The sequence below is a fragment of the Podarcis cretensis genome, assembly GCF_951804945.1.
Source record: "Podarcis cretensis genome assembly, chromosome: 12".
NCBI lineage: Eukaryota > Metazoa > Chordata > Lepidosauria > Squamata > Lacertidae > Podarcis > Podarcis cretensis.
This window is the reverse complement of record NC_137181.1, coordinates 18005682-18027543: the sequence shown is the minus strand read 5'-3', so window position 1 is coordinate 18027543 and position 21862 is coordinate 18005682. Positions and strand designations below refer to the sequence as shown.

At 42.8% G+C, this 21862-nt stretch overlaps 1 protein-coding gene across 1 annotated transcript in view; it reads left to right on the top strand.

The window, feature by feature from the left end:
- Positions 1–20977, top strand: part of CCNY (cyclin Y) — a 107311-nt gene extending 86334 nt beyond the window's left edge. Inside the window, exons 6-10 of the mRNA XM_079947021.1 lie at positions 2752–2809; positions 2934–3053; positions 14506–14672; positions 16435–16597; positions 17531–20977. Coding sequence (XP_079803147.1) covers positions 2752–2809; positions 2934–3053; positions 14506–14672; positions 16435–16597; positions 17531–17647 — 625 coding nt within the window. The 3' untranslated portion in view covers positions 17648–20977. The remainder of the gene's footprint in view (positions 1–2751; positions 2810–2933; positions 3054–14505; positions 14673–16434; positions 16598–17530) is intronic.
- The last annotated feature ends 885 nt before the right edge of the window (positions 20978–21862 follow it).

Below are 21862 nucleotides of genomic sequence, written 5' to 3'. Positions count from 1 at the left end.
GTGGAACTCAGAGAAGGGTTTCCCTCAAAGATCTCAAAACCCAGGCAGGTCCTTTACTAGATGGGCCATTGTCCTGATCCAACAAGCTCGTCTTATGTTTTTAAGATGACAACAACAAAAACAACACTATTGGAAGCTTTTGCTCTGCAACTGTGATATGAATCCTTCCCTACTTGATCATCACCTGGAAGAGCAAAAACAGAATAAAAAACGTGTAAATTGGCCATGCCCATATGGCCCTGGGATTCCAAACACTGTAACAACACTATTGGATGCGGCTCTTAAAATAAGGCCAGGTCTCAACTTTCTTCCATCTAATGTTCATTGTCCGCTGAGCTTGCGTAACTCTGATGGTGGCTTTTAAGTTTCCTTAGAATTTAGACCAGCTTAGCAAGTTCCTTAGACAGAGAGCAGGGTGGAAGGAGAATATACTCACATCCTGAAGTAGCGGGGCAGCAAAGCCACTAAAATCCCATCTCCTAGAAACTGGAAGTCTTGCCAAAGATTCCCTTTTAATTTCTTGGTGTTTCTGCAGACATAATATTAGCTGACCCTTAACTAGGGTTGATGGCTCAAGTCGGGTTTGGGGATTATGCTCCCTTTGCCATTTCTCTCTCCGCTTGCTCTAATTTCCCCCTCTTCCTATACTGATTATCACAAACTTAGGTGTGCTCTAAAAATAGTTTTCAGAACTCTGGAGATGAGCTGGGCATGAGCTTGGGGGCGGATAAGAGCTGCTGCTGCTGGTGGTGGTTTTGTTCTTTTACAATCTAACCAGTAATAATTTATAATAATTTATTATTTATACCCTGCCTACCTGGCTGGGCTTCCCCTGCCACTTTGGGTGGCTCCCAACAGAACACTAAAAACAGAATAAAACTTAAAACATTTAAAACTTCCCTAAACAGGGCTGCCTTCAGATGTCTTATAAAAGTCAGATAGTTGTTTGTTTCCTTGAGATCTGACGGGAGGGTGCCACTACCGATAAGGCCCTCTGCCTGGTTCCCTGTAACCTCACATCTCACACTGAGGAAACTGCCAGAAGGCCCTCGGAGCTGGACCTCTGTGTCCGGGATGAAAGATGGGGGTGGAGATGTTCCTTCAGGTATACAGGACCAAGGCCGTTTAGGACTTTAAAGGTTAGCACCAACACTTTGAATTGTGCTCGGAAATGTACTGGTAAAAACGTAATTTTTTTCAAGTGGAAATTGCTATGGGAATCTTATTGTGGTTGTCAGTACACAGCATGTTCTCCATGCGCCCTCTGCTGGATCTCTGGGATATTGTGCTTTGCTCTGAGCTGGCTCAGAGCAAAGGTCCTATCTAGTCCAGAATGCTCTTTGACCCTACAAGCAGCTAGCTAATGCCCATGGGAAGCCCTCAAACAGGGCAGGAAGACAATAGCCCTCCCCCATTGTTCCATTGCAACAGGTTTTCCATAACAAACTGCCTCTGATCCTGGAAATAGTATATTTATTATCATCATCATCATTATCATTATTATCATTATTACTCAGTCACTTTTTAATGAAATGGAATCTTAAAGTGATTTACAATATAATACAAAAATTAAAACTAACATAAAGCTAAATTAAAATAAAAACTGAAAATATGGATATATGTAAAAACCAATCTAACAAATCCCATCCACTAAGAGAGGCCTTTTGAAACAGTTCTATTGCGGAACAATCAGTGACTTAAGACTGGAGCAATTCCACTTCTCCTCTGCATTTCAGCACAGATTCTCCCTCCACAACCTATAAAATAGGATTTCCCAAACTGTAGTCCATGGTCTGCTGGTGGACCATTAGCTTCGTTCAGGTGGTCTGTGAGATTTCTGCAAACAAATCCAATTAAAGCTCATACAGAGCACATCACAGTAAATATAGCCATTAGCCATCATGATTCGTAGCCTGATCCTCTAAAGTATTGGTCCATCTAAAGTATTGGTCACCCCTGCATGTAATGACAGTGAATTCTACACATCTATTATGCATTGTGTGAAGTTTCAAAAGAACTTAAAACATAAAATAAATGGGAAAGACTTTCACATTATGTTAACAGTTTGAGGTGTGTGTGTTTTTTTTTAATTGTCCAAAGCAGTGGCTCCCAGTTAGCTAAGTATGGTGGACCCCCTGTTTTTCAAAACCTAAACCATTGACCCCCTGCTTTTGAAAATTTTGATATCTTTATGGTAGTTTTGTTTTGTGAATGGTGCCACAGACCCCCTGGGTGGGTTGCTCAGGTCTCTCCTGGGGTCCAGTTGGGAATAGTAAAACAACCCTCTGTCAACAATATTTACATTTGTGCTTCCGCAACCAAAATTATAAGCACAAGTTTCTGTAATGCTTGCAGTTGTTTCTGTAGAGCAGCCTTCCCCAACTTGGTGCCCTCCCATTGTTGTTAAACTCCAGCTCCCATCATCTTTGACCATTGGCCCTGCTGCTTGGGGCTGATGGAAGTTGTAGTCCAATAACATCTGGAGGGCAACACATGGGCTATTCTGGAAATTAAGCAATTGATTAATTTAATGTGATAGGGCAATATTTGCATGAGATGAAACTTTATTATTGTCCGCAGCCATGTGGCTCTTTCATATACATTACTGGAGCAGAGAGAAGTGATTCCAAGTGTATAGAGTTCTTCCATTTTGCCATAATAATAGTTTCCCACTTCCTCCTCTTACGCCCTCCATGGCGTAACAATTTTGTATTTTTCTTTTCTTTTCTTTTTTTCGTTCTCTCTTTCCAGGGACACAGATGGAAGGATGCTCCTAGATATTTTTGATGAAAACCTCCACCCCCTTACGGTAAAGATCATCTGCCTCATTCTTTCATTTGTTTCTTCTTGAGGTGCATTCTACCCACCCCGCTAATTGCTTCAAAGCCATGGATTGTAGTTTGCTCACCTTTTAAATAATGCTGTTCCTGCAGAAATCCGAAGTGCCGCCAGATTATGACAAACATGACCCAGAGCAGAAGCAGATTTACCGCTTTGTGCGGACGCTGTTCAGCGCCGCTCAGCTGACTGCTGAATGTGCCATTGTCACCCTGGTGAGTATGCAAAGCCACCGTGCCACCCTCTAGGTTGAACCATAACTCATTGGGGAAGGACCATATCTCACTGGTAAGGCATCTGTTCCGTGTGCTGAAGGTCCTGGACCACTGGTCCTGCTAGCTAGGGATGGTGGGAGTAATAGTCCCATCAGCAGCTGGAGCCCCAAGTTTGGGAAGTACCGCTACCTGGATTTGCAGTGCTACTGCCTCTTTAGGATTGCCCCGATGCCGCTTCTGGTAGTACACACTCTTAGGGCATATTGTAAAACCACATGCCCCATTACAGGTGCCCATCCCTACCTTACTGTATGCTTGTGAAACATGGACCGCTTATAAATGCCATCTCCAACTCCTCGAAAGATTCTATCAACGGTGTCTCCGAAAATTTTTAGACGTCACTTGGGAAGACAGGCGAACTAATGCCAGTGTACTGGAAGAAGCAAAGATCATGAGTGTCGAAGCAATGATTCTTCAACATCAACTTCGTTGGACTGGTCATGTTGTTCGGATGCCTGATGATCATCTTCCAAAGCAAATACTCTATTCTGAACTTAAAAATGGAAAGCAATATGCTGGTGGTCAACAAAAGAGGTTTAAAGACTCTCTCAAGGCAAATCTAAAAACATGTAGTATAAACACTGACAGCTGGGAAACACTGCCTGTGAGAGCTCCAATTGGCAAACAGCCTTTGCCAAAGGGGTCATGGGCTTTGAAGACGCTCGAACTCAGGACTCAAGGGAGGAACGTGCTAATAGGAAGGTACACTTGGCAAATCCACACCGTGATCAACTCCTGCTCAGAAACCAATGTCCCCACTGTGGAAGGACGTGTGGATCCAGAATTGGCCTCCAGTCACTTATGGACTCACTGTTAAGACTGTGTTCATGGAAGACAATCTTACTCGGGTACGAGATATCACCAAAGAAGAAGAAGAAGCCCATCTTGAGGCATGAACATGATCAGCATGGCATATCACAATTGTTGATTTTCCCTTGGGGCAGTAAAGTACAATTTTTTCCTTGTAAAGAGATTGAGTGTTGTTATATGCAGCAAGGCACCTATGACTGGGGTGTTTTTTGGGGTGTGGGTGAATGGGGAGGAGAGTTGTAGCCATTGCTATACAGTGGTACCTCTGGTTACGAACTTAATTCGTTCCGAAGGTCTGTTCTTAACCCGAAACTGTTCTTAACCTGAGGCGCGTTTTTGCTAATGGGGCCTCCCACTGCCGCCGCGCCCTCAGCACATGATTTCCGTTCTCATCTTGGGGCAAAGTTTGTAACCCAAGGTACTACTTCTGGGTGAGTGGATTTTGTAACCTGAAGTGTTTGTAACCCGAGGTACCACTGTATACAGTAAGGGAATCTATTTAAAGAGGGCTTAGCCTAGATTATAACTTGGCTGTGCGAAGGGATACTGTTACACTCTGCCCCGGTGATTGATTCATATAATACACAGGTGGGGGTTGTAGTCGTGCAGGCATCCTGTGGATGTTGAAGTCTGGAACTTTTCCATGTTTGTGTGCGGCTGATTGTAAATCATTATAGCTTCAAGCAAAGAATCTTGGACAACTGTCAACAACAGACAGGAGCATTAATAAAAGCTGATGGATGCACAAAGGGCTGCGTGAGTGACTGGCACACATTTGTGGCTGATGCGAAGTGAGGTCTCTTTTTTTTTTAAAAAAAAGGATTAATCCTGCATACGCGTCTTGCTGGCGCGTGCGGGACTATCGAGCAATGTTGATAGCTGAGGGCGAGGGTCACCCACCTAAAAATAAGCCATTATTGCTTAAAGATCAAGCAGGCTATTGCAAAGCTGGACAAGGTTCAGAAAAGGGCAGCCAAAACAATCAAGGGGCTGGAGCTCTCAGGAGCTGAGCTTACACTATTTGGGGCTTTTTCGTTAAAGGGGGAAAAAGGCGAGTAAAGGACTGAGGGCTGATAAAGGCATGTAGGAATATGCACGGTATGGGAAAACTCACATGCATCCAAGGAAGGTGAACGTTGAAAGGTTCAGCTATTTCTTCACAAAACACATATCTGGAATATGGGATTTGATGCCACAATGGCCACCAGCCTTTAAGAGGATTGGAGAAATCCATGAAGGCTAAGGGTATCGATGGCTATCTGCCACAATGGCTCCGTTCTGCCTCCACAGGGAAAGCTCATATAGCTCTGAGTACCAGTTGCTGGGAGCTGCAAGAGCAAAGGTTCTATAGATGCAAAATCTTTGGCTGACCCCATCATTGAAAGTGGATCGTCTGCATGCAAAACCCCTTCTCTGTCCATTGGGCCACTGTGACTCTCTTATTTAATCTCAGCAGCGCTGGATATGTTCCAGGGCCTTTCAGTCATGTGGCATAATCATTTAGCAGTGTCACATGTATGCCAGCTTAAGATGAGGCAGAGCAAAACCCTTGAAGTTGTCTAGCCTTTGCTGTCAGTTGTTCATTACTTCATTGGCTGAGCTGCAAAATGTGAATGTTTCTCCTCCTCCTCCTTGCTTAATCAAAACTGCTGTGGATTATTATAGCCTCACAGTTGTTCTGATTTCTACTGTCTTCCTATTCTCCATATCTCCCAGTGTGTGGCATCAATGGCTAGAAGATTGCAGCCAGGGAGACCTCAGCAGAGGTCCCTGTTCCCTGGACAGCTCCAGGCAGGGCTCACGCTGACTGCTTGGTGGAGACATGTCTCTTCAGCAGCGGCTTACACTCGGAATGAGCCTTATATAGGGACCGTGTCTCAGCAGCTACCTGTGCCTTCCTGAGAGGTTCCTCTTAATTTAAAGGGCCCCAGCCTTCTTCAGCAGACTGACGTCTGGCAGAGAAGGTGAGACTTCAGTTGCACTGGGGCTTCTGAAATGGACTCCTCCAAATCTGAGGAGACCAGTGCAATGTTCTCAAGCCGGAGGATTACTGGCTGCATAGCTCTTCTTGCAAAAGCATTTCCAGTAGGTAAGGAGTTTCTGGGATCTGCTCTGAGGGCAGTTCCCCTTTCAAACAGCCAGGGTCATCCACCAAGGAAGGGGAGCCCAAACACAGGATTGTCCCAACTGGGTTCAAATCCTGTCATTGGCTGATCACACGTTCTCACCTAACCTGCCTCACAGTGTTGTTGTGAGGATAAAAGGTAACCATGTGCAATCCTGAGCAATTTGCAGGAAGATCAGAGGAAGGAAGGAAGGAAGGAAGGAAGGAATTTGTGATATTTTTTTTTAATGCTCCTTTAAACTGTGCCTTCATTTTTGTCCCCTTTTTCAAATAAGATGTGATGGCAGCAATATGCAATAACTTTACTTTTTTACTATAATGTTGATGGGTTTTTTTCTGTTTTCAGCTTCTTCTTTTGTCTGCTTCTCTTAAACAGGCAAAAACTCAGTCATGCTAGGGTAGCTCCATTCGTAACCAAAATTAAAAGGAACACCAATTAAATTTGCAATCAGTGTCTGAATAAATTGTATTTTATTCTATAACAGAATTATAGATAAATGCATTTTATGTTCCTAAAGTAATAAAATGACCTTAGCTCTTTAAAGGGTGCCGAAGAAAGTATTGCCAATTTTTCAATACTCCCCCCAATTCCATTTAAAGCTACACATTTTTTTATGATGCATAATTTTCAAAAAAAATTACATATCTGTTCTAAAGAAAGGAGAGCTGAACTCTCTTTCCTTCCTTGGCTTATTTGTTGATCATCTTTACAAAATAGTCCTCTGAGGTCAATATGGTTTGGGGATGTCTGATAATTTGGGCATGCTTACGGACAGCTGTGGTGGAGCTATTTCACTGTGCTGTCTTCCTGTACCATCCTGCAAACATGCATATGAAGGAACCTACTTGGCAGACCCAGTAATATGTTTCTTTCCCATCCAAGGAAGTTCCCTCCCCATCCAGACTTGTGGTGGGAAGAAAAATGAGTTTGACACTCAAACTCAAACTCAAACTCATGCAAGGAGGCATTCCATGGAATGGGAGAGGGTTCTTTTCACCTCACCCAAGGAACTTGGATATGGGACGGCATGGGAGGGGAGAGGATACAGTATCCTTCGCCCAAGTTCCCACCTTTCTTGTTCCATACACCGGAATAAATCACTCTAATTGGAATTGCTTAAACTTAACCCTGCTTCACACAAGGCCCACTGCTCTACCATCACTAGATTCAGTCTCCAATTGTAAGCTACTTGGATCCATGTTCTTTGTGCAGTTGCTGCTAAATCAAGACCCATTTGCACAGTTGCCCTGCAGCCCTGCATCTGGAAAGATGGAAAACATGACCTCGGACTGTATGTACAAGAAGTTGTGCTCCTTGCTTTGAAATTGGGAGACACCTGGCTGAGTCCCCTTCTGTGACGAGGCCTGCCAGGAACAGAACGCAAAGAACATTTACTAGCCCTTTCCTTACAGGATTCCAAAACCACATCAAATATATTTCCAAAATCCTGTCAGTGGGAAGAGCCTGTGGGTGGCGCTAGGCCAATAAATCCTGGTTTGAAGAATTAATGATCATTCTGTGTTAGCTTGTGGTTCTCGTTTTACAAGCATGAACCCCCAGGTCTTCCGAGCATTGTTCTGAGGCTCTCTGTCCTTACGTTTCTTCATACTGTAAGTGGATACAAGGTCTGTTGTGTGCTTTGGCTTTAAAATAATAAAATAAATATTTTTTTATTTATACCCCGCCCTTCCCGATTCAAAAACCAGGCTCAGGACGGCTAACAACAAATTTAAAACACTTAATTATAAAAGCAGCATAAAATACAGTATAGAAACATGAATAACAATAAAATTCAAAAATCAATTAGATAATCCCCAGGGCTAGCTGGCTGAATTGGTCCTACTTTTAGAGACTTATCAACCAGTTTACAATATTTCTCCAGGGAACTTAGACATTTGCTTTCTTGCACATAACATTTTTAGTTGTGAGCAAGCTTCCTTGCTTGATCTCTCTGCAATAGACCAGAGGTTGACCTGAATGTGCAGCTGCATATTTCTGTGTTGGCATGCGGACGAAAGAGATGTGTCAACCCCTCTTGAGACATTTCACTAATCACGCTAAAATATTTTTTGTTTTCTTCAGATGTTTCATCTGAGGAGAAATCTCCAGATTTGCCCTGTAGGTAGAATCTGGTGATAGCTTGTTTTAATTATAAAAAGGTAAGCACAGTTTTACCCCACCCTTCCTCCCAGGAGCTCAAGATGGTGCACAGCACGGCTGGCTGCTGCTCAGGACTTCCTCTGCTCAGCCTTTTGTCAGATTCAGTGGGATTTGCTGTAGCCACTAAGCTAGGTGAGTTCTTCCTTTGCACTGGAAGAACAGGTCTCCAGCAGGGAAAAACTAGGAGAGGGGCAAATTGCCAGCCCTCCGTGCCTTTAATTAAGTTCTTTCAATTAAAACCTGTTTTAACTCCACAAGAAAAGGCGAGTCGTAATTAAGCACAAACTATGTAATTTTTCTCACCGCTTCCAAAGCTGCCAAGAGATTTTGTGTTCTAATAGGTGATGAAATTAAAATCGGAGGGGAAGACAATTAAATTATGATCCCACATGCATTAAAAGCCTTAATGAACATTAATTGAATTTTATGAATTTTATTTTTCAAATTGCTGACTGAAATGCTTTTGGGGTTTTTTTTAAACTAAAACGCAGTCATAAAGCTAGGTTTTTTGTTTTTACTTTTTGAACTACGTTTATCTGTGTATAAGAATATTTCTATACCACCATCTCACAAAATATCAGGGTGGTGTACAGCAATATATATATATCTTCGGAAACAAACCCATATATAACAGGTGGGAGAAAGGCTTGAGATATATGAAATTCTATGTGCATTTTTTTTTTATAATATTATTTATTAATTTTATAAAACAAAAATCCACATAGATAACAACAAGGTCTTTCTCATTAACCACGTTTCATTCACATCTTTGGACTTCCTCACATCTCTTGTTCCTGCTTTCTAAACACATAGATTTTTCTAGCAAATTATTCACTTAATTCAATTTATATCATTTAATTATCCAATATTAAATCTCAAATCTTATAATTTAAAACACTCTAGTTCTAACATATTGTTCATCCAAAATTTACCTTTTCTTTCAATCACATTTAAATTTATATTCTTTATAACTAATTTGTTGGAACCATCTTATTGCGGATCTTACATCTTTCTTAACATTCATACAGTTTACAATATTTTTGTAGATAGTCCTTAAAATTCTTCCAATCCTCCTCCACCAATTCTTCTCCCTGGTCTCGGATTCTGCCAGTCATCTCTGCCAATTCCATATAGTCCATCAGTTGCATCTGCCATTCTTCCAATGTGGGCAAATCTTGAGTTTGGACGCAGGTGGCGCTGTGGGTTAAAGCCTCAGCGCCTAGGGCTTGCCGATCGAAAGGTCGGCGGTTCGAATCCCTGCGGCGGGGTGCGCTCCCGCTGCTCGGTCCCAGCGCCTGCCAACCTAGCAGTTCCAAAGCACCTCCGGGTGCAAGTAGATAAATAGGGACCGCTTACCAGCGGGAAGGTAAACGGCGTTTCCGTGTGCGGCTCTGGCTCTGGCCAGAGCAGCGATGTCACGCTGGCCACGTGACCCGGAAGTGTCTCCGGACAGCGCTGGCTCCTGGCCTCTTAAGTGAGATGGGCGCACAACCCCAGAGTCTGTCAAGACTGGCCCGTACGGGCAGGGGTACCTTTACCTTTACCTTTATCCTTGCTGCTGTTGTGGCATACATAAAAAAGGTTCGGTCCTTCTTTTGCACACTCTGGTCCACAATGCCCAAAAGGAAGGCCTCTGGTTTCTTAAGAAAGGTATACTTAAATACCTTTTTCAGCTCATTATATATCATTTCCCAGAAGGCCTTAACCCTGGGGCAAGTCCACCAGAGGTGAAAGAATGTTCCTTCAGCTTCTTTACACTTCCAACATTTATTATCAGGCAAATGGTATATCTTTGCAAGCTTGACTGGGGTCATTTACCACCTATATATCATTTTCAAAATATTTTCCTTCAAGGCGTTACATGCGGTATATCTCAGACCTGTAGTCCATAACTTTTCCCAGTCAGCAAACATAATGTTGTACCCTATATCCTGTGCCCATTTTATCATAGCTGATTTGACCGTTTCATCCTGTGTATTCCATTTTAACAGCAAGTTATACATTCTTGACAGTATCTTAGAGCTGGGTTCTAACAGTTCTGTTTCTAACTTTGATTTTTCCACCTGGAATCCTATCTTTTTATCCAACTTAAAAACTTCTTTAATCTGAGCATAATGTAGCCAATCTTGCACTTTATCTTTTATTTTCTCCATACTCTGCAACCTCTATGTGCATTTATTATACCTGGGAGTTAGGTTTATTGAACAGAGTTGGGCCTTGCTTCTGAGTGAACAGGTAATCCTGTTAAAATAGTATCTTGGTGTATCCTGTGACTCCGTTACAATGGGCCAGGAGCAGAAATATAAGCGAGTGGCAAGAGCCATGCATTAGAATACTAGCAACACCATTCACTCAACATGCAATGTTGAGCATAGATTAAGTGGAAAATTAGCTCTGGGGGAAAAACATAGAAGTGACTTCTTACTCTGCCTGCCATAAAACCCTAAGAGGAGCCGTGCAGGATCAGACCAAAGGCCCATCTGGCCCAACATTCTATTTTCACTGTGGCCAACTAGATGCCAGTGAGAAGCCCATAAGCAGTATTTTTGTTGCCTCAGATGTTTAATATCTACAAACCACAGCTGACTAAGCTCAATTAGGACATCTTTAAATAAGGTGTTTTTATATGAGGATATTTGATAGTGGAATGCTCACTAGGGAAGTCTGCAATGAAGCATGAAGAGCAGGCTCATGAATACTGCTTTTGGAGTGCAATTTGCTGACGTACACACTGAATTTCCCCCTGATAACATTGGTTGAGTTTAGTGGATAGGATTCAGACCCTGAAGCCTGCAAGAACCGCTCCCTGGAGACATTGACTATTGCTTGCTTGGAGAAGAAGCTCTATTTCTTGAAACCTCTTTCCTAAGCATCAAACAGCAAACACACACACACACACCAATGGAAATAGCCATTAGGTGTATACACCTAGCGTTCTAGCAACCTTGGCCAAGAGGCAGTTACTATTAGATAACACAAAGATGGTTGTGAAGTGGGTGTGTAAATAATAACACACATATGATGCATAGTGCAGGAACACCTGGAATTACCGTATTTTTCCTTCTATAACACGCAGATTTTTTCTCCTAAAAAGGAAGGGGAAATGTCTGTGCGTGTTATTGAGCGAATGTGCGGTCCCTGGAGCCAAATACTGCAAGGGGAGGCAAAAAAAAGCAGGCAAAAATCAAATCGCGCATCTCCTAGAAGGGAAACCTGAAAAGAGGAAGCGGCTGCTTTCCGGCATTCTGCCTCAGGGTCTTACTGCCCACCCACCTCTGTTTCCTTGCTGTGTTTGCTCAAACAGAACAAAGAGCAGGGAAAGCCCCTCCCCTCCAGGCAAGCAGAGGGGAAAGCTGAAAACATGCAGGAGGGAGAGAGAGAGAGAGAGAGAGAGAGCGAGCTGGCTGGCTTGGGTGGGTAGGTGAGGGAAAACTTTTGCCTTCCTTTCCTCCCTATACCCCTCTCCTGCATTCTTAGCCAGCTGCTTCTCTGCACACCCCTCTCCTGCTCCTTGTCCCTTCTGTGTTTTTCCTTCCCTCCCCACTTAAAATGTGGTTAAAAAGCATGGATCCACATGGATCCTCAGGATCTTTGCATTGGGTCAACCCAAATTCACCATCAGATCACATAGCATGTCCATGGCTACAGCCTGCCCCCCCCCCCCAAATCACGAACCCACTGTTGCCTGGGGCTGCAATGGTGCAAAAATGTGGTTAAAAAGCATGGATCCACATGGATCCTCAGGATCTTTGCATTGGGTCAGCCCAAATTCACCATCAGATCACATAGCATGTCCATGGCTACAGCCTGCCCCCCCAAAATCACGCACCCACTGTTGCCTGGGGCTGCAATGGTGCAAAAACGTGGTTAAAAAGCATGGATCTACATGGATCCTCAGGATCTTTGCATTCAGTCATCCCAAATTCACCATCAGATCACATAGCATGTCCATGGTTACAGCCTGCCCCCCAAAAACCACGCACCCACTGTTGCCTGGGGCTGCAATGGTGCAAAAACGTGGTTAAAAAGCATGGATCTACATGGATCCTCAGGATCTTTGCATTCAGTCATCCCAAATTCACCATCAGATCACATAGCATGTCCATGGTTACAGCCTGCCCCCCAAAAATCACGCACCCACTGTTGCCTGGGGCTGCAATGGTGCAAAAACGTGGTTACAAAACATAGATCCACATGGATCCTCAGGATCTTTGCATTGGGTCAGCCCAAATTCACCATCAGAGCACATAGCATGTCCATGGCTACAGCCTGCCCCCCCCCCAAAATCACGCACCCACTGTTGCCTGGGGCTGCAATGGTGCAAAAACGTGGTTACAAAACATGGATCCACATGGATCCTCAGGATCTTTGCATTGGGTCAGCCCAAATTCACCATCAGATCACATGTCTGTGGCCACAGCATGAAGCACAAAAATGATACATCCACTGTTTCATTCAGAATGTTTTTTCCCTTGTTTTCCTCCTCTAAAAACGATGTGTGTGTTATGGTCAGGTGCGTGTTATAGAGCGAAAAATACAGTACTTGTTTTGCACCAGAACCGCTAGAAATATTGCTTCCTCTGATATAGGATATAAAGTTTTAATTGAGTGCATCTGATGTTGCCAGTTGTAGAGGCCAAGGCAGATATGACACTGATGATTGTTTTATTTTATATATATATATATTGAAATCATTTTTATTTGATTTTTCAAGTATAAATGTATAACAAAACCAATTACATTTCCATATACAGTCATACCTCAGGTTGAAGTAGCTTCGGGGTGAATATTTTCGGGTTGTGCTCTGCGGCAACCCAGAAGTAACGGAACGCGTTACTTCCGGGTTTCGCCACTCGCGCATGCACAGACGCTCAAAATGATGTCACATGTATGCGTGGAAGCGGCAAAACGCGACCAGCGCATGCGCAGATGCGCAGTCACATGTTACGTTCGCTTCAGGATGCGAACGGGGCTGCGGAACAGATCCCGTTCGCATCCAGAGGTACCACTGTACAGAGATTTCTCTTAATTTCGCGACTTCCCACCATCCCCTCTGTGGGTCCTAATGCCAGTGTTTCCAACTGCATATTATATCATAATCTATATTTTATATCTGTCTATTTTATCCATCACATTTGTTACAAGTGCGATTAGAATCCTGCTGATGTTTTCATCTGCTTACAGTGGTCTCCTAAATAAATAACACTGATGATTGTTTTAATCACGGTTACATTTGCAAGCAGCTGAAGAGATCATGTGCTCCCTTTTGGCTTATCTCTCTTCCAGAATACTAATTTCCCCTGCTGGGAAGTTAACCATTGCCAGCAGTTTTAACCATGGTTAGGGCAAGTCAGGGTTCTAGCCTAACTTTGCATCTGATACCTGTGTTCCGTTTCCGTGTTAAGTGGGAACCTAACCTGTGTTAAGTGGCAAGGCACTTCTGGCGCCTTTCGCTGATCTACATTGTCCTGCTTAATTCATGGTTGTCCTCCAAACAGTCCTGTCTATGCTAAACTCTCGTGTGGCTAAATACCTCAGAATAGTATTTCCCCACTTACTTAGATGGCTTGGATTTGAAAATGCAATGCTTGAAGTTACCTTGATTTTTACCTATGACTCCTGAAGCTGTATTACCATACCAGTACTGATGAAAGCTGTCTCTCTGTAGGAGTCTGAAAATACCAGCAGTAAAGGGAGGCTAAATTGCTGTGGTTTTTCTTGAATATGGACCCATGAATGTTGTATCAGGAAAGTATAGGAAGCTTTTGAAATGTAGGGAAGACAAGTCTCTAGGGAACAATTATGTGGCAGTAAAGTGATGCTGACAGAGTACTAGCAATCTGGTATTTTAGGCCATATGGAACAAGTAATCACAAGGAGAATGGAGGGAATTAATTTCATAGGATTGTGTTTCAAGGTACTATATGTGCAGCTGGTGGGAGAGGGAAAATTCCAGTGGCAATAGATATATACTTATGAATCTCTAGAGCATAATCCAGAGGTGAAGAACTGGATTTGGCCAGTCCTTCTCTCTACCAATAACTTGGGCCAACTTTGACATCACTATCTTCCTCATCATTATTAAGCCACAGCATGTTTAAATGAAACACATTGTGCATTTTTTAAATTAAATAAACCCTTGCCTGCCCTGCCTACCCATCTCTCCCCCCCCCCATCTTCTGTTGTTTTCCTTTTGTCTGTTTTTAGATTGTAAGCCCCCTTGGGGTAGGGATGTGTCACACCTGTTATTCGTAAAGTGCTATGAATGAACGAATGAAAATTCTGTGTCTTTTCAGGTATATCTTGAAAGACTTTTAACTTACGCGGAGATAGATATATGTCCAGCAAACTGGAAGCGAATTGTGCTGGGTGCAATTCTACTGGCATCAAAAGTTTGGGACGACCAGGCCGTGTGGAATGTGGACTACTGTCAGATTCTGAAAGATATCACCGTTGAGGACATGTGAGTTCACTGTTCTTTCTGTTGTCCCCATGACGTACAATAGAACTGACCATTATTTTGCCTTTTAAAAAAAATAAAATAAATTGTTGTTGTTTAAATTTATTATGATGATCCATCTTGCATTGCACACCACTTTTGGAGCTATTTGGTAGAGAAATAAACACAACAGATAAATAAACAAGGTTGGAGCTAGACTAAATTAGTTGAGATTAGGTGCCATTTAAATCAATGGGAGGTTAGCCATAACTTAAGTCCCGCTGATTTTTCAAAGAGAAGTAAGTTCAACTAATTTAACTTGGATTCAACCCGGTTAGATGGGTCTTCTGTCTTAACTATTGGCATTCTCACAACGGCTAATAGAACTACCACTCTGTAAAGGTAAAGGAACCCCTGACCATTAGGTCCAGTCGTGGCCAACTCTGGGGTTGTGGTGCTCATCTCGCTTTATTGGCTGAGGGAGCCAGCGTACAGCTTCTGGGTCATGTGGCCAGCATGACTAAGCAGCTTCTGGCGAACCAGAGCAGCACACGGAAACGCCGTTTACCTTCCCACCAGAGCGGTACCTATTTATCTACTGGCACTTTGATATGCTTTCGAACTGCTAGATTGGCAGGAGCAGGGACCGAGCAACGGGAGCTCACCCCATCACGGCAGTTCAAATCCCCGTGATGGGGTGAGCTCCCATTGCTGCATAAGAACTGGTATTTGGAAGAATGCTACCTTGGACAGTAGATGATAGCCATGCTGGCTGGTAGCCATTGATAGTCTTATTCTAGTTATGCTTCGCTGCAGGCTTGAATGATGGCAGTCTAACACATTGCAGAGTGGTTTTCTTTATGGTCTGCTTTATGTGGGTGCAATTGCTCACGCTTGATGTACCTTGGTGTACCTAAACAGAAATCAAGCAGAATTCTAAAATCTTTGCAACTTTCAAGAAGACATGGGTTAGTTTTACAGAGTAAGGAGGAAGGGAAGCTTTGGTCAAACGCATGAAAGAGGAAGAGAGCAGACGAGGCAAGTGAAGGAGCGGCTTTCAGACTTCATCAAAGTAGGATAGTTCCTTGACTTACACTCCCTTTGCCTCAGGGTGTTCTGGTTATACCTCTTCTTCCATTGTGAAGCATTGGAGTTTCCTACACAGGTACATCAAAAATGGGGAAAGTCGATCTGAGCTTGTTTATATTTATGTGTGTTAGCTTGAGGAACAGATGCTGCTTTGGAATGAAATTCAACAGTATACAAAAAGCCCTATTTAAAAGCTCATAAAACAAAGAGAATTTGATTCCCCTACAGATTATATTGTGTAGTCCTGTTACAGTCCAAAATTCCTTATACAAGTCAAAATGTGCTGGAACTTGTCTGACCAAGTAAATCACAAGCAACTGAAGCACATGACTGATCTAATACAATTTATTTTTTTTTGTATTGACGACTGAGCATCTGCTGTTAAATTTCATACTTGGCCATTGCTGGGAAGTGAGGCACAAGCATGCAATGGAAATGAATGCTTGATAGTTCATTAACAAACATGAGATAAAAGCTTACATATGACAACCTTTTGTTGAACCTGAACATTTGGGTGGGTGGGGAGGAGAAACTGTCCCCAAACTGCCTGGGCTGAAGATAGCTCAGGTTCCCATGAGATGTCTGTGACAAGCTTAAAATACGTTTTCTTTCTCTGGCGTCAGCCTGTTATAAGACAAAGTAAATTATTGTCCTTCGGGTCAAGAGTTTAAAACGTGCCTTGCTATTTATTTTGCAGGAATGAGTTGGAACGCCAGTTTCTTGAGTTGTTGCAGTTCAACATTAATGTTCCCTCCAGTGTTTATGCCAAGTATTATTTTGATTTGCGCTCCCTGGCAGAAGCAAACAACCTGAGCTTTCCATTGGAGCCGCTCAGCAGGGACAGGGCATATAAACTTGAGGTGAGACCCTTGATCTCCTCCCATCGCAAGCACCTTGTGGATGTGGCAAGCTGACCTTTTATTGTGCACTCTCTGAAAATTTTCAAACAAGATGTAAGCCCACTAGAAAAACTTGAGTGTAGGCTTTAAGGTGTGTGTGTGTGTGTGTGTGTGTGTGTGTACACACACAACAAACAGAGCAATCAATTTACAACAGTGTCATACTGTACAATAGCAAGATAAATGAAAGAGCAAAGTTGGGATGTCACAAAGTTGGGAGAGAGAGGGATCATTGCCATTGCTAACCACCAGAGCCGGTGTGGTGTAGTGGTTAAGAGCGGTAGTCTCGTAATCTGGGGAACCGGGTTCGCGTCTCTGCTCCTCCACATGCAGCTGCTGGGTGACCTTGGGCTAGTTATACTTCTCTGAAGTCTCTCAGCCCCACTCACCTCACAGAGTGTTTGTTGCGGGGGAGGAAGGGAAAGGAGAATGTTAGCCGCTTTGAGACTCCTTCGGGTAGTGATAAAGCAGGGTATCAAATCCAAACTCCTCCTCCTATCTGGATGGGCTACAAAATTGGAGTAATGGAACAGGAATGGGGTTAGTGAGCACCTGGGTGGGCTGCATGGCAGACAGGCTGTTTTTGGATTGCTAGGGTCTCAACTTCGCCAGGCTTGGATTACAAAGAAAGATGGAGGGGTCATAGCTTAGGTGGCAGAGCATGGGCTTGCAAGCAGAAGGCCCCAAAGTAAAGCCATGGCATCTCCAGTTTTTTGGGGAAAGCAAAGCCCAGGTCTAGCCCCTGGTATTTCTAGTTAAAAGGGTCAGGTAGAACGCAGAGGATGGGAAAGACTTTCCTCTTCCTGAAGCCTTAGAGAGCTACTGCCAGTCGGAGCAGTCAGAACTAGGCTATTTCACGTGTCTGACCTTTCTCCCTTGCCCATCTCCCTACAGGCCATCTCCCGCTTGTGTGAAGACAAGTATAAGGACTTCAGGAAATCAGCAAAGAAACGGTCAGTCAGTTCGGACAATCTGACTGTAGTTAGGTGGTCACCTGCGATTATCTCCTAATGTTTGAAGTCTTGGATAGTCCTCAGAAATACCGTTTCTATCATCAACTTTGGGAGCGAGGGGGTTGTTATTTTCCCCCCTTGTTCTTCCCCCCCCTTCTCCTTATTCTTGTTTTTAGATCTGCCTTTACAGTGCCTCCCCCGTTGCGTAGCACACAAGAATAAATATACGGACAGGAGAGAGACGTCAGTACATCGGGAAGAACTTCGGAAGAAAGCTGGTTCTGTTGTTTTGCTGCAGATTTGTCCTTTTTTATGTGAGGAAAAGGCAAACTACATACATATGCTTGGAAGAACAGAAAAGCAAGTGTGTGTGTTATTAAAAAGAAAAAGATCCTCAGCAGAGACAATAGCATGGGAATTTTAAAAACGCACCACGAGATTGGCTTGGAAGAAGCACTATGAGAGAGGATTTTGAAAGTATTTCACTTTCTCTTCAGTGTTTTCCATTGGTTTTCTGGGTTTTATATCTTTTTTCATTCCTCCCTTGCTGTTTGTCTGGGATTCGCTTTTCCTGCTTCTGCAAAGCAGCAAATATGAAGAAGGCAGTATCTACTGTAGCACAAGCCTCCGAACCAGACGCCATCGATTGTTTTCTTCTCTCCCCTCGCCTCCATCCTACTCCATCCACTAGGCTTCCCTTCATAAGCTGTTTTATTAGCCTTTTCTCCCCCTTAATTATTATGCATATTTTGTTTCTCGTATGCCTTTATTGTATTTTTTGAAAAAACAAAATTTGACTTGATTTCTAGTGCTGAACCAAAAGTATACAAAAAAAAAAGAAGATCAGGTGATTGTTTGGAATTCTTTCTTTTTTTAATTTATAGCGACCGTGTCCGTGGTGCGTTCCCACAGGTTGCATCTTGGATACTGGCTGCTTCATAGTATATGTGGCTGCATGTGCCTTCCTATGTTCTTTGGGATAGTTTTATTTTTCCTTACTATAAAGTTATGGTTGTTGGAAGGATCCAGGTGAGAGTGGAACTTGGGCCAAGGAGGTGAAATTTGCATTGGAGGCAGTAGTCCTTTTTTTGTTTGCAATTTTTTTTCACTGCATTTATAGATTTAGCAGAGATTAAGTGAGAGAGAAAGTGGGAGAGAAAGAGAGAGAATCTTCTTTTGTATGGCAGAGACAGATGATTTCCTTCACTTCCTGGTTCAATGTTGCAAGCAATAGCCTCAAGTTTTTTATATGTTTACTTTAAATGGAAACCAATCTCTGTTTTTATAAAATAGAAAAAAAATGAAAAAAAGAGTTTTTGTTCTAGTGGAAAAGGGTCCATGGAAGAAGAGGGAGGAGGAAGAGAAGAAGAAGAAATCTATATTAATTTTACCAAGTGTTTTGTCACAGGTTAGATTTCAGAATAAAAACCGTTAAAATGCATTTTTCAGTGTAGGTGCTTCTAGAAATTTAAACAAAATGCAAACTGTGAAGAAAATTTTGTTGCTTTGTTGATTCTATTGTACTTCTGTTGTTGTTACTACTGGTTCCCACTCTTCTTTTCCTTAATGGGATAAACGAGTTGAATACCTTTTTGATATAAAGCAAATCACGTTATCTCTGAAAAAAAAGGAAAGGGGGAAAAGCCTTGTGCTCTATATAAGCATCTATGAATTATTTTGCACATTTTGAGAAGGATGCCATTTTACGATGCATAAGACAAACAAAAACCAAAATCAGTTGTACAGTAAGTTCCGTGATCTTGAAGCTCCACAAATTCTCCTGTGCAAGCCACAGCGAAATAGACGAGGCCTCGTCTTCAATGTGTGGCACTTGCTCTACATGCACTACTCGAGTGAAACCATACACACCACATTCCACCAGAGCATCTTCTGCAGAAACTCCTATTCCAGATGTGCACTTGCACCCCACTCCCCTTGGGTGTTGTGCAGGACAAGCTATCATCCTGAGCTACTACCATTAGCTTCAGTGTCATCTCTTGCAGGAGACATGCCCTTACACATTTCTTTATCTGGTCTCATTGAGCCTTAAAACCCCTATTAGGAATTGTTCACTTGACATTTCCAACCCAACTGCTTCATGTGACAAGAGCACATCCATGCGGCTCTGATTATGGGAAGCTCTTTGCTTCCAATCCCTACAGGATGCCAAAGAGGAGGTATGTCTGCACACCTGAAAGTTTTTTCTCAATTTCTTCTGCGACAGCTCCTGTTACTAAAGAGGCAACCGAACAACTGCTCCCTACTGCTGTGAGCTGCTGCATAAGAAACAGAAAGCGCTTAATTCTCTCGTGTGAATTCATGTTTCCGTCTGGGGATCTTGACTAAGGAGTGCAAGTTAGGGTGGCTTAGACATGCTGGTTCCCAGCAGGCCTATAGTTGAGGCTCTTATCACCTACATACCCAGCTCCCCAGTCCTGGGTAGGCAGAAGACTTTGGTTTTCTTAGGACAGGAGTAGGGAATCTGTGGTCCTCCAGATGGTGGATTCGCAACTCCCACCAGCCTCAACCAGCATGGTCAGGGATTATGGGAGTTGTAGTACAATATTAGAAGAGCCCCAGGTTCCCTTCCCTTCCCTAAGACACTTACCATGCTACTAGCTTGGTTCCACAGTGCCGAATCAGGAACGCAGAATGATGCTCCCTCTGTGTTCCCTAAATATGCTTATGACCCCAGAGCATTAAAGGTTTTTATCAGACAACTGTGTCCTTGATTATGCTATCTGCCTTAAAAGGGTAACACACACTGATGAGGTTAAATTGCTAATAACTAAGTAGAGTTTTCTACTAACATGTATTACATGACATGAAGGTTTTGCCCATCTATGTTCCCCAATCAGTTTAATTCTCATTACTTTGCTATTGTTGTTGCTACTATTTTTATTACTGTGCCAATATAGCGAAATTTCGATTTTATCGAGTTTTGAGGGTCCCCCTTTTGCCTTTGCTTTTTCCTTGACTAGATTGTTTCAAATTTAAAAATTCTTTAAAGAAAAGAGAAGAGCAAGAGTGAAAAAGGCCAGCTTTTGTTAGAATTGGGTTACGGTGCCTCTCCCAATAGAAATGTGATTGTACATGGAGTTGTTTTATCAACAGTCTGCAGAACATTTTGGGGCTGGTTGGTTGACTTTCTAGCAAGCACAGTTTGCAGTGGGTATAGGACAGCCTTCCCCAACCAAGTCCCTCCGAATGCATTGGACTACAACTGGTTTGGACCAGCGGGAGTTGTAATCTAAAACATCTTGAGGGCAACAGGTTGGGGAAGGCTGGTGTAAGGGAAGATCAGAAAGAGAGCAAGGTTTGCATTATGTAAAGTTCTCAATGCATCTACTATAATTTTGTGAAATTTATTAAACAACTTTAAAGATTGTATAGTCTATTTATTGTAAAATTTCAAGTGGATTCCGTAAAACCTGGCTCAGTCTTGTTTAGACTATATTGGATATCGTTTTAGCCTTGTGCACTGGATTCTACCTCTGTATAGGAGAATTTTCCATATTCTTCAATTAGTACTGATTCTGTGATTTAACTTGGTTATGTTTCTTGCACTAAAAATTAAAAAACAAAACAAAATCTGTTAAATGTGGGTTTTATTTTTACTTTTGTTAATTTTACATTTTTGCAGTACTCCAGCATTACTATTTTTTAGGGTTCTTCTCTGGATGATTCCGTAAAGTTTACTGTTCCTACGAGATCTGTTTCCCTTTCATCAAAGGTTGCTAAAAACTGCTGAAAAATTCTGGCTTGTTAAATTTGCCCTGTGTTTTCAAGCTGATTCACTGCTAGTTCTGGTGCATTTGGCGCCCCCTGTCCATTCTCCTGATTGGGACCCTGGTCTTCTGCCCCAAAGTGGCACCATTGTTTAACACGTGGTCTTGGCGGAGCTGGTGTTGGTCTTGGTGGAAGCTTAGCATGTGGTATTGTGATATTTCCCTTTTATAGATAAGAAAAAAACGCTTGCAAAGGTATAGGGCATGGGTAGGCAAACTAAGGCCCAGGGGCCGGATCCGGCCCAATCGCCTTCTAAATCTAGCCCACGGACAGTCCTGGAATCTCTGTGTTTTTACATGAGTAGAATGTGTCTTTTTATTTAAAATGCTGGATTATTTGTGGGGCATAGGAATTTTGTTCATTTTCCCCTCAAAATATAGTTCGGCCCCCTACAAGGTCTGAGGGACAGTGGACTGCCCCCCTGCTTAAAAAGTTTGCTGACCCCTGGTATAGGGAAAGCCTGCTGAAATCTCAGCAGCAAGAG